Genomic DNA, 15,920 nt, shown 5'->3' with positions numbered 1-15,920 from the left:
CACCGCCACCAATAACACTGAGGCTTACCGGAAAGTATGGATTCAATAGGACATATGCCCTATGAATCAAATAGACTTGTCGGTGATTCTTCACCAAAAATAGTAGAGCCCGGATGGATATAGGCGTTGATACAGTTGGATAAAATAATCTTCTCACAAGGACCACCGGTCAACAAGAAAGAAAGCTCCAAGATATATAAATAAATAATTTACTATATGTACTGTACAGCTTACAGTCCATTAGTGTGATGGTCAATGGGACGTATGGCTCCTTACAATTGTGGTAACTAGGACGTATGGCTCCTTACATTTTTTGGTCACTGAGACATATGGATGGTCACTGGGACATATGGCTCCTTACAGTTGTGGTCACTGGGTCGTATGGCTCCTTAAAGTTGTGGTCACTGGGACGTATGGCTCCTTACAGTTGTGGTCACTGGGACGTATGGCTCCTTACAGTTGTGGTCACTGGGACGTATGGCTCCTTACAGTTGTGGTCACTGGGAAGAATTCCTTCTTACAGTTAGCTAAAAAGATCATAGTTATCAGCTGTTACTCATCTGAGAGACAGAAATTGCTCATGGCCTAAAGAACCCCTAGCAACCTCTGGAGGAACCCTGCTTGACAAAGACTGGCTTTGATCGTCTATGGTGGACTACTGTAAATTAGGAAAAATAATTGCTGTGACCACAAGATGGTGCTATGCTACAGATTTTGTTCACACTGTTAATTCCTTACGTGTCACTTAAGCCACTCTGCTGCAAATACTTATATATCTGTGTGGATATCTATATTCAGTAAGAGCCAGTTCACGCCACATGCATTCCAGTGTGTTTTTGTTGCAAAAAAAAAAACATGGATAGTAGGTTATATGGTTTCCAATAGCAAAACCAGTGCAGTCAGTTCCAGGGCGTTCCAGAAAAAAAAAGTAGAACGTGCTGCATTCCCAGTGCAGTGGAAAAAAACCCAGGAAAATAGAAGAAAAATTACATCTGGAATGCATCCCGAAACGTATCAGAAACTCGCTAAACATGCACATGCAGAAACTCATCTGGAATGGATCTGGAGTGCGTTTTTGTGGTGTGAAGCAGCCCTAAGGCCTGAATTTAAAAAAATTATTTATTTTTTTTAAATGTGGAGGGGTTAGGACTAAAATTAATGCACACTTATCGGACTCAAACACAAGTGTATTGTACATCAAAAAGTAATGGTCCTTCACTGGTCCTTAAACTCAATGTAACAAAGTAGCCCTAATCACTAGAATTAATGCTGAACCCAAACTTCAGTCTTAACTAGTACTCACCCCATAAAACCTTATACACGTGGGCTTTAGTTTGTTATATATTCTTTATTTTATTATAGATATATCAGAAAGAAAAGATGTTAACAAGTAGAACAATACACATTATGTATCCCATTCCTACATTTAGGTCACTTGCTACACCAATAATTTTATTCTTTCCAACCCCCACCCCCCAGAAAAATCACCAAAAAAAGAAAGATCTCTCCCTCCCCCATCTCACCCATTCTAGCCTTGCTATCCACTCTTTCATCTTCGGGGCTTCTTGGGTTCTCCATAGACTTGGAATCAAGCTTTTAGCTGCGTTTAGGAGATATGGGACTAGGGTGTTTTTATATGGGGAGACCACTTTTCTTGTATTATGGAATTAACATTCCCAGGGGTCTTTCTGAATCCAAAAGTAAAATATGGGACAATCAGCGCAAACAAATAATATAGCGTAAGTAAATGCAAGCTGAACACTTTAGGTAGTCACATATGCCTAAAATGTATAATAAAAAATGGGGGTGAGTGCAAGTTGGAGGGCTCTCTGACCCATACCTGTGTGCCCTTTGGGGGGTCATGTACCACCTTGCCAGTAGTTTATAACACATTTCCATTGTCCTGACATCCGTTGAAGAGCAGCAAGCTATTCTTTCATTTTTTCCTGTGTTCCTCATCTCTAAGGAGTCCTATTTCCTCTTCCCATATCCCCAGATAAGATAGGTATTCGTGTACTACTTCCTTAATCAGAATTTTATATATTTTAGATATGCTTCAGTTTAGACATGAAGGGGAGCCAAGCAGTTTCTCAATTAACCTCATGTGTCCTTTTTCTCCATAGTTGTTGTGGTAATGATTGTATAAAATGCTATAATTGTGTATACATAATTATAATTAGGGTTGCACCGATACTAGTATCGATATCGGCATCGGTACCGATACTGAGTATTTGCACAAGTATCGGTACTCGTGCAAATGCACCGATATCTGAAACCGATACTTTCAGGCTCGGTTCTTTGAGCTGTCAGTGGGTCTCCTCAGTGTTAAAAAAGTCTGGTAATTGGAGCTGTCAAAAAAAAAAAAGCAGCCGGAAATGTTTATTAACAACATTGCTCAGCCCTGAAACACAAAATAAAAAGAAACATTGTTTCTTTTTGTATACTTCTGTTTCTTCATCTGCAGATCACAGGGATGAACAAATGTTCCTCTGTTTAACACGTTAATACCCCTTAATTTACTCTAATCAGCCTTAATTAACTCCCTATTCTCCTCCATTTAATTTATTATTTTCCTGCTTTTTTTTCTTTTGTTCACATCTATTTTGTAAACGATTAAAACTTTTTTTTTTTGTTGGTGAATATTTTTACACACATATATTAACATATATTTACACATTTCACATTGAAAAAGCACTAAATTAAAAAAAAAATCAATTTATTTAATTTGAAAATAACTTTTCAATACTTTGTACCATTGCTGACAGCTGAAATTAAAACAAAACTGTTGCAGTAGGTATCGGTAATTGGTATCGGCGAGTACTAAAAAAAAAAAAAAAAAAAAAAGTATCGGTACTTGTACTCATTGTAAAAAAAAAAAAAATGGTATCGGTGCATCCCCAGTTATAATCACAGTGGTATAATCTACCGAATCCATCCCATTTCTTAAAAGTTTTTCTAGTTCGTGGGTTTGTGCTAGAACCTAAATCTCAGTACGCGGGCTTTAGTTTGTATAAGAGCAGTGTGTACAGTCTGCAAAGTATTTGTAAAGCTTCTAATAGGCTTTGAGCAGCTTTGTGAAAACTCTCTTAGATTTGCAGTTGGGGTGGTGGTAAAAAAATAGGGGGTTGAGCTGCACCCCCCCCCCAAATCATACCCCCTGTCATGTTTGGCAGGCAGTACCACGAGCACGACCCATTCAACCGTCGCAACTGTGAGCCAAACGCTAGGTTCACGGTTGTGGCTTATTACCTTTTGAAAAACCCAGTTTGGCTGTCAAGAAAAAAAAAAGCAAGCATTTAAATGTCAGTTTCCCCTCCTGAACGCCTGTCAGCCACACCTGTACCGTAGTGCATTGCTTTTCAGAGAGCAACACAGATGTAAACTAAGCTTCAAGGGCTAATTTCACCTATTGGGGGGGGAAAAATTATAAATGTACATATTTTTGCAGGAAAAAAAGTGCGTATATTATTTTTTTCCCACAGGAGCCCGCTAAGCAGTGGATCAGGAGTGCAATGTCAGATTCCTGCAGACAAGCCATGCAGCTTTCAGCCCATACCTCCCATACGAGCTGACTGATTACAAGCTGAAGGGTTTGTGAATGAACTTACGAGAGTGCTCACTAGCACCCTCGCAGTCCATCTGTTGCAGAACTACAGGTCCTATCCTGCCTCTGGGAGTAATTGTAACTGCCAGCCTTGCAATGCCTCATGGGAAATGTAGTTCCACAACAGCTGGGGGGCCCTAGGTTGCCTAACCCTGCTTTAAGGCAACCTTCCCTTCTAGTTTGAGGATGTTTAAAGAGATCTGAAGGACAGTGTTAGCTGAGACTAAAGTTTGCTAGCAGCTTGTTTAAACTGACAACCTGCATCCCCATGAGGATCTGTGTTTTAACATCTCCAAGCTGAACAGTTCTTGGAGCTGAAGGTTCCTTTAAAGGAGTCTGTGTCACCTTGCCAATGCAGGGCCTGCCCCCCCTTGCTGATCCTTGCTCTGTTCAGGCCGGCAACACTCGTTTCTGGGTATGGTGGTGCATGAAATCTGTGATGTACTTTGTTCTTGTAGCCAGTTGCTTGACCTAAGCACTGCCTCGTGCCAAAGGCAAGTGACATCACTGATCCCCCATTTAGCCAACACCCCTCATTCTAATACCACTTACAACAGAGGAGGGAATGCAGGTAAGGGGTCAGGGTGCCATTTGCCCTGTATAGGCAAGGTGACAATTTTTTTGAAGTCTTTAACAAAGCTGACTGATAATTATACAAATGCTTTGTTACAGCTTTCTGTACACATCGCTTTTATACAAACTGATGCCCATATGTCCTTGTATACAAGGCCTAATGGTAACCTTGAGTCTTGGGTGAGAACTAGTACCCTACAGATAAAGCTTTAGGCCCTATTCACACTTGTGAATGAGGCTGTTATTGATCACATGTGTCCAAGGCCAAGCATTGAAGCTAATCACTCAATGAATAATTACATGCAAGTTGCCATGATTAGCCACAGGAGCTGTCAGTCTTCCATTGCTTTCAATGGGTCTGCCTCCAAAAGCTTATCACCAGGAACCCCCACTGGGTCTTCTGCATTTAATCGGTATTGGCCACATCCGCAAGTTTGAAGGAGGCCTTAGGCTGGCCATAGATGGAGCAATTTTTTTTTTTCATCAACCACGGGTTTCCCCATTAACGCAGACTGTATGGACAGGGGAATCCCTCCCGCCGAGCCATTGTGTTCTTCCTGCAGGGGGGCGGGGGAAGCCTTCCCCACCGAGGGAAGACCGTGATTATTGCTAGCGGCTGTACAAGCCGTTTGCAATAATCGCATGTAAAATTCAGCAGGCTGGATGGAACCAAATTGAACAGTTTGGGTACATTCAACCTATCCATACATGGTTAAAATCTGGGCCAATTCCTCCTGAACCGTCTGAGATTTGAACCGTCTATAGCCGGTTTTAGTAATGCATCAAAAACCTCTTTCAAAATTACTATTTTATAGTTGCTCAAAAACCCAGTATAAAAGTATGTGCAGCACTATATATAATAGTAATAAACAAAACAGAAGTGGTACAACAACAATGATAAGATGGTATACAACATAATAGTGATAATGTGATAAAATAAGCAAGTATATAATGAAGTGAATAAAGTCCAAAGTGTAGAAATTAATCTGAACAAGTCTCAAACTTCAATCAAGAGATCACCCAAAAGTATGTCTGTGTTTAGCAAAAGATGATCTGTAAGCAATGACTTCATTCAGTGTTCCACCACATTTAAATGGTATGCGCTTCGCTTCCCAGACCGTATGGACCCTTATATTAAAAAAGTCAAATGCGCTTGTGTAATGGCAGACTGCCACTTGATAGAACTTTCACTACTGGAAAGGACTTTTTCTTCAAAGCAGTTTCTCCATGAGTTACCAGGGTAATCAGCCACCAACATCCCATAATATCAGCATATGTAAAGGAATATGGGAAAAAACTCCATAGTGTAAAACCGTTTGACTTTTTTAAAATAAACTTTACTTAAACACTCAGAGTGTATGCAGTTAACAGCGCTGTACAGACACTCAATCCCGGGGATCGTGAAAGACACTTGCTGGATCCAAGTATGTGATGACATCACAAGCACAGACTCAACGCGTTTTGTCATAACTGATGTCATCTGAAGCTGACGACACAAGCGCATTTTGACTTTTTACTTTATAAGAGTCCACGTAGTCTGGTAAGTGCATACCATTTAAATGTGGTGATGGAATACTGAAGTCACTAATTATGGATCATCTTTTTCACAACACATACTTTTGGGTGATCTCTTGATTATTGGGACTTGTTCAGTTCAATTTCTACACTTTTGGAATGTATTCACTTCACCATTATACACTTATTTAATCACTGTTATGTTGTATACCAGGGGTAGGCAACCTTAAAGAGGTGGAGATCTACCTGAACAACATGGGAGAAGTCAAAGATCACCATTCACAGTGTTGCCCAGTGTCACCTCCTCACATCTGATTTAAACTTCTAATTGCCATACTACCGTGTCGCAGTCCCATGCATTGCACGGCAGTCATGGATTTAAAAGGTGGTGAGGAGGCAACATATCGCCTCCTCGCTACCTGTTAAACAAAGATCACTTTTCAGAGGAGCAGCAGTGCCTGCTGCAGTGAATGAGCCCATTGTTGCATTCCGCAGCAGCACCCTTAGAGCTCATTCACACGTAAAGTTGGGGAGAGATAAAACCCCGCGGTTGAGTTTACTGCCCCAATCCCTACCTCCTTTAGCTGTTGGCAGCTTTAACCCCTTGTTTGCTGTACTGCACAAGGCTGAAGGGCACTTGCAGAGTGGTCTCATTCATTTAAATAAGTCATACTTGGCAGGTGCTACACCCAACAACCATGACAGGGCATACAACTTCTGCTGCAGCTGCAACATGTATACACAGCACTACAAAGGAGGCATTGGCTTATGCGGCTCTTGTTTCCTACTACAGCTCTAACTTTATGGGTAGTCCCTCTGTATTGCACTCTGATGCTCTGGAATGGCCCAGACAGCGATCTACCAGTTACCTGTCTGCAATCTACTGGTAGATCGCGATCTACAGGTTTCTGACCTCCGTTGTATACCATCTTATCATTGTTGTAGCACTTCTGTTTTGTTTATTAACATACTATATATAGTAAGTGCTGCACGTAGTTTTATGTTGGGTTTTTGAGCAACTTTTGTCAGTTGGTGTGTCAGCAGCTACACTTGTCCTCCAAGCGCAGTTTATTTTCTGTATAATATTGTTTTATAGTGACTGGATTGTTAACTACATTTTTTTTTCTTCTCTTATAGGTTGTCTGGGTCATTTTTTACACAGCTATTCATTTTGATTGACAATTTTCTAACATCCCTTTTGCCAAATTCCCTCATTTTGTCAATGGGGAAAAAAATGATTCATCATATTTTTAATACAGAACAGTAAAAACCTACAAAGAACATTGACAGCGAAGGGAAATCGGCAAAGATTTTTTTTTTTTTTAAATACCGGTGAATTGTGCCCTAGACCTGTGAGGATCAGTTTGCAGGTGTGGACCATCGCCAAATGTACGTGAAGTAGTTTTCCTGCATCCTCTGGCTAGAGCTGGCACACACAGTTTTTATTCATCTCAAAGGAAAAGATGACATTTTCTACTGTGACATCATAAGTGTGTCCATGGTTTTCTTACCATAGCCTGGGATGTGGAATGAACCCAAGAAGTGTAAATGCTCCAGCATCTAGATCAGAACTCTGAATATTTTGAGTATGGGTTGACCAGGCTTTCAGTTCTAAAAGCATCTGCTAATTTTTTGGATAAACCATGTACAGCTGAAAGATTGTCTAACTTCCGTGTAACTGAGTAGCCTGCCTACGTTTTTTTTTTTTGTATGGTTTTATGACCTGACATTTTCATAATATACTGCCCCTTTGCATCCACAGTGCTATTCCGATAACAGTGGAAGGATTGGGAATATGGCTGAGGTTTTGCTCTCTGGTAAACCTATACAGTATTGAAACAAGACTTAATTTAACCTGGAATGAATGTGTTTTACAATAAAGATCTGATTTGTTGAACTCTGGTTTCTTTTTCTTGTTATTTGTGTAGATCTAGGCATATGGCAAAGTCACAAGGCAGGGATGCTTTAGTTCAGTAGTAAATGATTGGTAGGTTTTGACTCCATCATGTCTGTACTTAGCCCATGACAATTGCTGTACGTTGAAAAAGCAAAATGCAGTAATCTTGCCTCTGCTAAGCAATGACTGCACTTTTGTATAAACCAGTGTTCTCCACCGGGGTTCCGCAAAAGATCCCAGGAAGTTCAGAGGCGATCTACCTGCCAGTCGCAGGCAGCTGATCGGTAGATTACATGGACATACTATTTTTTTTGCTCTAGCACGCTGTTCCCCACTGGCCCCTCCTGTCCATCCTAGATGTTTGTATGTGACATCATCTGGGATGGACATACAAAAGAGGGGCTGATGGGGAACAGCGTGCCACTGGAGGACTGAGAATAGGTGCCTCTGAAGCCAGTAGAAGCAAAAAGCCAGTAGTGTAATGCTCCCGACTGTGTTCCCCACAATGCGCCCAACAGTCTGTCCCCAGCAATGTGTCCTGCACTCATGCAATATGCCCTGCTTCCCCCTCATGTAGTGTGCCCTCCTGAGCCCCTGTAAGCTGCCCTGCTGCCCCCCACGCACACTGTTTATTTCAAGTTGGACCGAGAATGGAGAACATCTCTGCAGAAAAACATAGGTTTTACATTAAAGTGGCTGTTAAGCCACTTTATACCATTCTCTCTGTTTAACAATCCTTTGTGCCCCTGTGTCTGTCTTTTATAAAAAAAAAAAAGTTGTTCTTTACCTTCTCTCAGAGTGCCGCTTGGCGCTCACGTGACCCGCAGCCTCTCTGCTCTCTCCGTCTGACAGCTGCAGTTGGCGGGACCGAGAAACCCCCTCTGAGGTCAGTCGGGAGGCGAGGAGCAAGGAGGCGGCAGGTTACGTGAGCACTGAGCGGCGCTCTGAGATGAGGTAAAGAGCAGCTTATTTTATAAAATTCAGACAGGGGCACAAAGGTTTATGAAATGGAGAGAATGGTATAAAACATTTAAAGAAACTTTTGCAGTAGGAGGGGAGGGGGCGGGCACTGACACAGAAGTGGGGAGGGTGGGGGGGAGCTACAGATAGCAGTGGGCTGGCGGAGGCATGTAAACTGACCAGTGTCATGGGCTCAGCAGCCATGATATACCGTGGTCAGTTTATAGGCGAGGGGCAAAAACTGACAGGCTCAGCCAGGTTTTTTAGGTAATAGAAGGAGCCAAATTTCACAGCATGAGCACTCTGCTGTATAACATGCTTTAAAGGAACAGGATCAATATAATTTTTTTTTTTTTTTTTTTTTTAGGTTAAACGCTTTAACCACTTGCCCACTGGGCACTTTTACCCCTTCCTGCCCAGGCCAATTTTCAGCTTTCAGTGCAGTCACCCTTTGAATGACAATTGCGCACTCATGCAACACTGTACCCAAATGACATTTTTATAATTTTTTTTTTTCCAAACCAATAGAGCTTTCTTTTGGTGGTAGGTAATTTTTCTCCACTGATGTCGCTGATGAGGCTGTACTGGTGGGCACTGATAGGTGGCACTGATTATCAGTGCCAATGTCCCTTTAACAGAAGGCAGTTATTGGCTTTCTTCAAGAAAAGCCAATAATTGGCTTGTGTTTACATCCTGTGATCAGCTGTCATTGACTGACAGCTGATTACATGCTAAAGGGCCGCTGTGATTGGCCCTTACCACAATATGTGATCAGCAGAGTCTGAAGGACTTGGCGATCACAGAACAGGCTGCCCAATCACGGTGGGTGTATGTCCATATACGGTATACGCTGTCCTGGCAAAGTAAGCCCCCGCTTTAGCCATCTTTTGGCTATAGCACCGGCAGGAAGTGGTGTTAAATAGGTACTTTTTTTTTTTTTTTTTTATATATATATTCTTTTATTTAAAGCTATTTCTAAAAATAATTATCAACAGCTTGCTGATTATACTAATGTTCCGTGACCTGTAGATGTCAACATTATTTCAGGTGTTCCCCAAAATTTTAGACTTTTTGCCAGGGGTTCCTCAAAGGTAAAAAAGTTGAGAAACACTGGTATAAACTGTTCATCGCAATCGCTAAAATATTGCCTACATTTGTGTAAATGCAATGCTGCGGTTTTCTTGCAGTTGAATCCATTTTAGTAATCGGTTACCTTCTGCAGATCAAGAAAAATTATTTTTAAGCCTGACCATAGCCAAATGGTTAGAACAAGGAAGGGTTATAACCTCTGTCTTTTTTTTTTTTTTTTTCTGCCATCTGTATCCCCATTGGGTGAATTTTCCCTTGCCAGGACAAGGATTGATGAGAAATCACTTTAAAGTGCCCACCTTACTACTGGTTTGGCTAAGACCTTGACAGGAATTGAGGATCAGTCTTCCTCTTGGGGTCACAGACAGCAATAGGACAGAATCTTGATAAAAAGTTGCGCTCTCCCCTGCCTTTTTGAAATATAATATATAGGCTGGAGTTGGTTTTTTGAAAACTGATAAGGCTTCCTGATGCACCTCCCCTTTTCCCACCTCTAATTTCGATTGGTGGTAAGAAGGGCTGGTAAAGCTTTGCCACTATTGTGAAGTGACTAAACTTTGCCTACTTGAATGCCCCAATGTTTGGTCGCATGAGCAGGGTGGTAGGTGCCGCCTGCAATTTATACCTGCAACAGTTCTCTGAGTTCAAGCAGCCGGATAGAGATTTCCTTTCCCCGAACAAAATCGAGTTGGGCTAAGCGCTGCCATTAAGACCTAGACTTGTATTATGAATGAACACAAGGCTTCCTCTTCCACCTCAGCCATTCTACTTTACCTTTCATCCACCACTATTTTTCAAAATGTATTTTGCTTCAATTCTGTTGCAACCAGATATAATTCAAAGCCTAGAAACCCAAGCCAAATTTAACATCATCGGTATGCAATAATTATGTTTTTTTTTTTTTTTTGTTAAAATGAAAAACGTCTGTAAATAAAACGCTGTTAAACGCGAGTTACCGCGTTTAGCAGCGTTTACAGGCTGTTACAGGCATTTGACGTTTCAAATGCCTCTGAACATTTGTCCTGAACGCATTTTTTTTGCTTTCCAAAAAATGCTTCTAAACTCAACTGCCTAGAAACGACTATAACCAACCCTGTGCTCCTAAGGACCAAGGGGGTGCCTATTCTGGCATACTTGGATGATCTGCTTCTCGGGGAGCAATCTGTTCATCATCTGGGGCACAATGTATCTCTCCCAGTACGCAATATGGAGGGGTTTGGTTGGGTCCTCAATCTCCAGAAATCGCCATTGATTCCAGCCCAGTGATTAATATATCTGGGTCTGCTCCTGGGCTGTCCAGGGGAAGGTAATTCTCCCTCTGGAGAAGTGTTGTGTATTAAGAAATCAGATGGCTTCTCTCAGAAACCTGAGGTATCCCTCAATTCATCTCTGCACAAGAGTTTTGGGGAAGATGGTGGCCTCATTCAAGGCGGTTCCCTTGGCTTGGTTCCTATCCACTCTGCAGTGAAATGCTCTGGGGGCAGGGGGCATGCTAATCTCCCTAAGTTCCTGCATTCTTCGGTATTTTCGATTGGCGCATATCTCCCAAAAGGATGGGGGCAGGAAAGTCATTCTTCCCTTTTTTTTTTTTTTTTTTAGAAGGTGCTGACGGCAGATGCCACCTTGACAGGATAGGGGGAGAGTACTGAATCATCTTTCGGCCTAGGGAACTTGGACTCCGCAAGAAAGGTTCCTGCCTATCAATGTGCTTGAAATACGAGCGGTCCAACGGGTTCTCCAGCACTGGTCAAATCAGCTGCAGGACCTCCCTGTAAATTCGGACAATGCCACAACTGTGGTATACGGTATGTGAATCATCAAAGGGGCACCAGGAGTTGAGCGGCTCAAAAGCAAGGTGCACCTCATCTTTTCATGCTCTATGTTCCATGCTCTAACTGCGGTTCACATTCTAGGAGTGGCAATTTGGCAGGAGGACCTCCCCAGCTGTTGTTCACACCAGGGGAGTGAGCACTCCACCCAGAGGTATTTGAGGCTCTCTGTTGGCAGTGGGGCACACCAAAACTGGATCTGTTGCCATCCAAGTTCAGCGCCAAACTGGACAGGTTCATTGCCAGAAGAAGGGATAGTTTGGGAGTTGGGAGTTTACTGTAGATGCCTTGGTGACACCATGAGTTTTGTTCTCTCTAACATGCCTTTCCTTCATTACAGCAACTTCCACTTCTGCCTTACATGATTCGGGTGGAGGAAACACCAGTGATTTTGATCACGCCAGCTTGGCCCAGGAGAGCGTGATAATCCAACATCATGAATATGTCAGTGGACAGTCCTTGGACATTTCGAACATTCTAGTACTACACCATGATAAGTTGGTTCTTCTACCTCAACCATCATTTTTGTTGCAGCTGGTTTCAATTTTCCAAATCAATCAGGATATTGTTTTACCTTTTTTTCTACCTTTTTTTTTCACCCCAGGCCTAAGTCATCAGAGGACAGGGATCATCACAATTTGGATGTGGTTCGGCCTGTCAGGATGTATCTAAAATTCACTACTGCAGTCAGACATTCTGTCATTCCTGATTTGCCAAGGAAGGGTCACAAAACTTCCACGTCTTATTTTTTCACATGGCTTCATCAGTTTATCTCTCAAGCCTATAGCTTGAAAGGAAAAGTTCCACCTTTTTCTGGATACCCTTCTGGGCTATCTGTCATCAAGCTGCAGTGGTTAAGGTCTGCAAAGCTGCCGCCCTGGTCTTTGATTCACATTTTTACAAGTTTTTAGCAGGTGGATGTTAGAACCACTGTGGACGCTGTCTTCGTTGCAATGTTTGTGCCATCTGCTGTTATGTTCTTTTTGGCCTGTCATTGGTTTCTGTGTCTCCCTCCCCTCATGGGCATTGCTTTAGGACATCCTGATGAGTGAGAATAAATAAAACTGCTCTGTGTCCCATGATGTATGATAAAGAAAACTGGATTTTTGACTATCCTGTAAACTCCATTTCTTGGCATGCATCATGGGACCCAGAGATCCCTTCCCTCTTTGTTGTTGTTTATTGCTTACTACAAAACCAAGGTACTTCCTGTATTGGAGCGGTTATATAGGGTGGACTTCCTGTGGGTGGGGAATGATCCTATGGACAGCACAGTGGCTAAGGGGTTAGCACTTCTGCCTAGCAGCACTAGAGTCTATTCAAATCCCAACCACGGCACTACCTGCACCGTGTTTGCATGTTCTCCCTGTGCCTGCATGGGCTTCCTCAGGTTATTCCGGTTTCCTCCCACACTCCAAAGACATGCCGGTAGGGTTTATTGGCTGCTGTCTAAATTGGCCCATGTGCATGCATATGTATGATTGTGAGTTAGGAACCTTAGTTGTATGCTCCTGGAGGGCAGAGACTGATGAGAATGTACAATATATTTATGTAAAGTGCTGCGTAAATTGATGGTGCTAAATAACTACCTGTAATAAACAAGTAAAGGATAATAAACCTATTCTGTGTTTCATGATGTACTCCAAGTAATGTTTTTTTACAGTCAAAAATTCAGTTCTTGTTACTATAAGGAAGTCTACCCCCCACTAAATAACATTCAACAGTCCTTGAAGTGAGTGCATGTATACATAAAGTGACTGCAAAGTGAGTGAAGATTAGCAGCATTGGGATCATTTTTTTAAATTTTCCAATAGACAAAAAAACATGGCAGTTGGTAATGATAATGTTTTAACAAACTAATTGTCATGCATTCAGGGATTTACATAGACACAGAGGCACATCTCCAGCTCTGCAGCTCTCATTGGCCCACTTATGACTCATCACCCCCCCTCCCTTTCTGGCAAACTCTCACGAGAGTGAGAGAGAGAGCTATGCGTGATGTCATAAGCCTAGGCTTTTTACCAGACAAGAAACAGGAAGTGGGCTGTATAAAGTATTTACTGGCAGAAAAAAAAATGTTTTAATATCCAAAGTTAAAACAACAAGGGCAGTAGATTTAATAGATGGAAAGTTGAAAGAATGACTGAAGGTCCGCTTTAAAGAGGCAGGCCCGAGCGCGGTTCATATATGCATCTGTGTGATCCCTAACCATGCCCAAGCATTGGACTATCACAGATCACTAGGAACTCAAGGAAGCAGTGATCACTGTGGCCTGACTGCCAAAGGCGATAACATAAGTGCGCTTAGGACGGGATCAAGGTAGGCCAGCGGGCAGTGGGGACAATTGTGCTCAGGCACGTTACAAGACAACTATGCCTAGTGTGAGTATGCCCTTAATAAAACAAGAACAGTGACCATAAACACTGCTGCAGCAGCAGAAGCAGGACTTCAAATTTGGTGAAACAGGGCTGGCAACCTTGGAACGGAAATCTGACCACATAGCTACATTAGTTATAGCATGTTTACATATTTCTTCAGCTTACTAATAGATTGGTCCTATACACTTCCACTTGCCATACCTTTGAAAAATTCCTAATGTTGGAGCTACAAATAGGTTAAATGTTCCAAGTGAGGCATGTAATTTGGATATTTCTTCATGGGAAACCAAGGTCAGCTAAGGGGAAAAAAAACAACACGGTACAAAAATGCAGTTTTGGGTGAGCCCTCTAATTAAGGCAGGGTGTGGTGATAAAATTGGGAAACTCTCCTGTTTGGGTTTTCAATAGAGAAAAGATTATAGCCTTGCTATTTACCTACTAGTGGAAAATAATTGGGAATAAATACTCTTGATTTTTGCTGATCAATACGTAAACATAGGAGTGTTGACTAACAATTATTACGATTCTATAGGTCAGTGATGGTGAACCTTGGCACCCCAGATGTTTTGGAACTACATTTCCCATGATGCTCCACTACATTGCAGATTGCATGAGCATCATGGGAAATGTAGTTCCAAAACATCTGGGGTGCCAAGGTTTGCCATCACTGCTATAGGTCTTTTACCCTTTTCATGGCAGGTTACCATACACTACAGTGCCTAGAAAAAGTATTAATACCCCTTGACATTTTCCACATTTTGTCATGTTACAACCAAATACGTAAATGTATTTTATTGGGATTTAATGTGATAGACCAACATAAAGTGGCACAAAATTGAGAAGTGGAAGGAAAATGATAAATGGTTTTCAAACTTTTTTACAAATAAATATCTGAAAAGTGTGGCGTGCATTTGTATCCCCCCCCTCCCCCAGAGTCAATACTTTGTAGAACCACCTTTCACTGCAATTACAGCTGCAAGTCGTCAAGTTTTATTGTCATTCCACTACAGGTAAGAACATACAGTAGAACGAAATGTCGTATCTCACAGGGCCACGGTGCTACATACAAATTAAACATAATTATAACTAGATGTACAAAGAATAAAAACACAGTGAGGAATACACATCTGGGAACTATGTAACTGTACATATACTATATGTTTCCAAAAGTTTTTGTAGCAGCAAGTGCTTATAAAAGTGTCTAGTGCATATTCAAGAGTAAAAAGGAGGGGACGTGAGACGTTCCTGATCACAATATATAGGAATAGAAGAGGTTTCAAAGAGGATTGGAGTTGAAGGCTCTCACAGCCTGGGGGAAAAAAACTGTTGAACAGTCTGACAGTCCTGGTTTTGATACTCCGGTACCTTCTACCTGATGGCAAGAGCTGAAAGAGACTGTGGGAGGGATGAGTAGGACGTCCAGAGACTAGTGACGTTGGACGGAGACATGGCGGCCATCTTGATGGTTAGAAGCGCTGGTTGCATCATATTGCCTTTGGATTTCTTATCAAATGTGAGTTTGTTTTACTTATCTATACAATAAATTTCCCTGGTTGAGCGTTCCTTTTGTACTCCCTACATGTACATAACTCTCAAGCTATTATACGCTCATTGGAACATACCTGGCACTTTATCCTGTTGAGAGGAGGGTCTCCTAGGATTTCCATCTGGTCCAGAGGGAGAAGAATGTTTTGGGATTGTATGAGCAGAGGATCGCTTCTAATTTTAGGAAGATCGTTCTCATCACTTGGTTACAATTTATGTGTATAACCCATACACTGATGGTAAGGGTCAGTCAGTTTGAGTGATGGTGATGGTATTTCTATTCCTTTCTGAAGTTCCCTCCATGGTGGATCTCATCCGATAGAAGCTTTTGTTTCTCCTCGATGGTGATGGCTCTGATTGGCTCCACTTTTACTGATGCGTGGAACTTTCTCCTATTATGAACTTTGCATATGATTATAAGCGCTACACCTTTTCTTTATATTACGCCAATTGTATCCAGCAATTTAGTGTTAGCTGCTTTTTCTTTTTTTTAAATTTATATTTAGCGCAACAGATTTGTGTTTTTACAA

The 15,920-nt window shown here is 41.8% G+C and overlaps 1 protein-coding gene across 1 annotated transcript in view; it reads left to right on the top strand.

Moving 5' to 3' along the window:
• The window catches only part of RAB5IF (RAB5 interacting factor), a 24,619-nt gene extending 17,030 nt beyond the window's left edge, over positions 1-7,589 (top strand). Inside the window, exon 4 of the mRNA XM_073606383.1 lies at positions 6,830-7,589. Coding sequence (XP_073462484.1) covers positions 6,830-6,871 — 42 coding nt within the window. The 3' untranslated portion in view covers positions 6,872-7,589. The remainder of the gene's footprint in view (positions 1-6,829) is intronic.
• Positions 7,590-15,920: the final 8,331 nt, after the last annotated feature.

This window comes from Aquarana catesbeiana, linkage group LG12 (genome assembly GCF_042186555.1).
Source record: "Aquarana catesbeiana isolate 2022-GZ linkage group LG12, ASM4218655v1, whole genome shotgun sequence".
Lineage (NCBI taxonomy): Eukaryota > Metazoa > Chordata > Amphibia > Anura > Ranidae > Aquarana > Aquarana catesbeiana.
The sequence above is the reverse complement of the archived record's forward strand: the minus strand, read 5'-3'. Positions and strand labels throughout refer to the sequence as shown.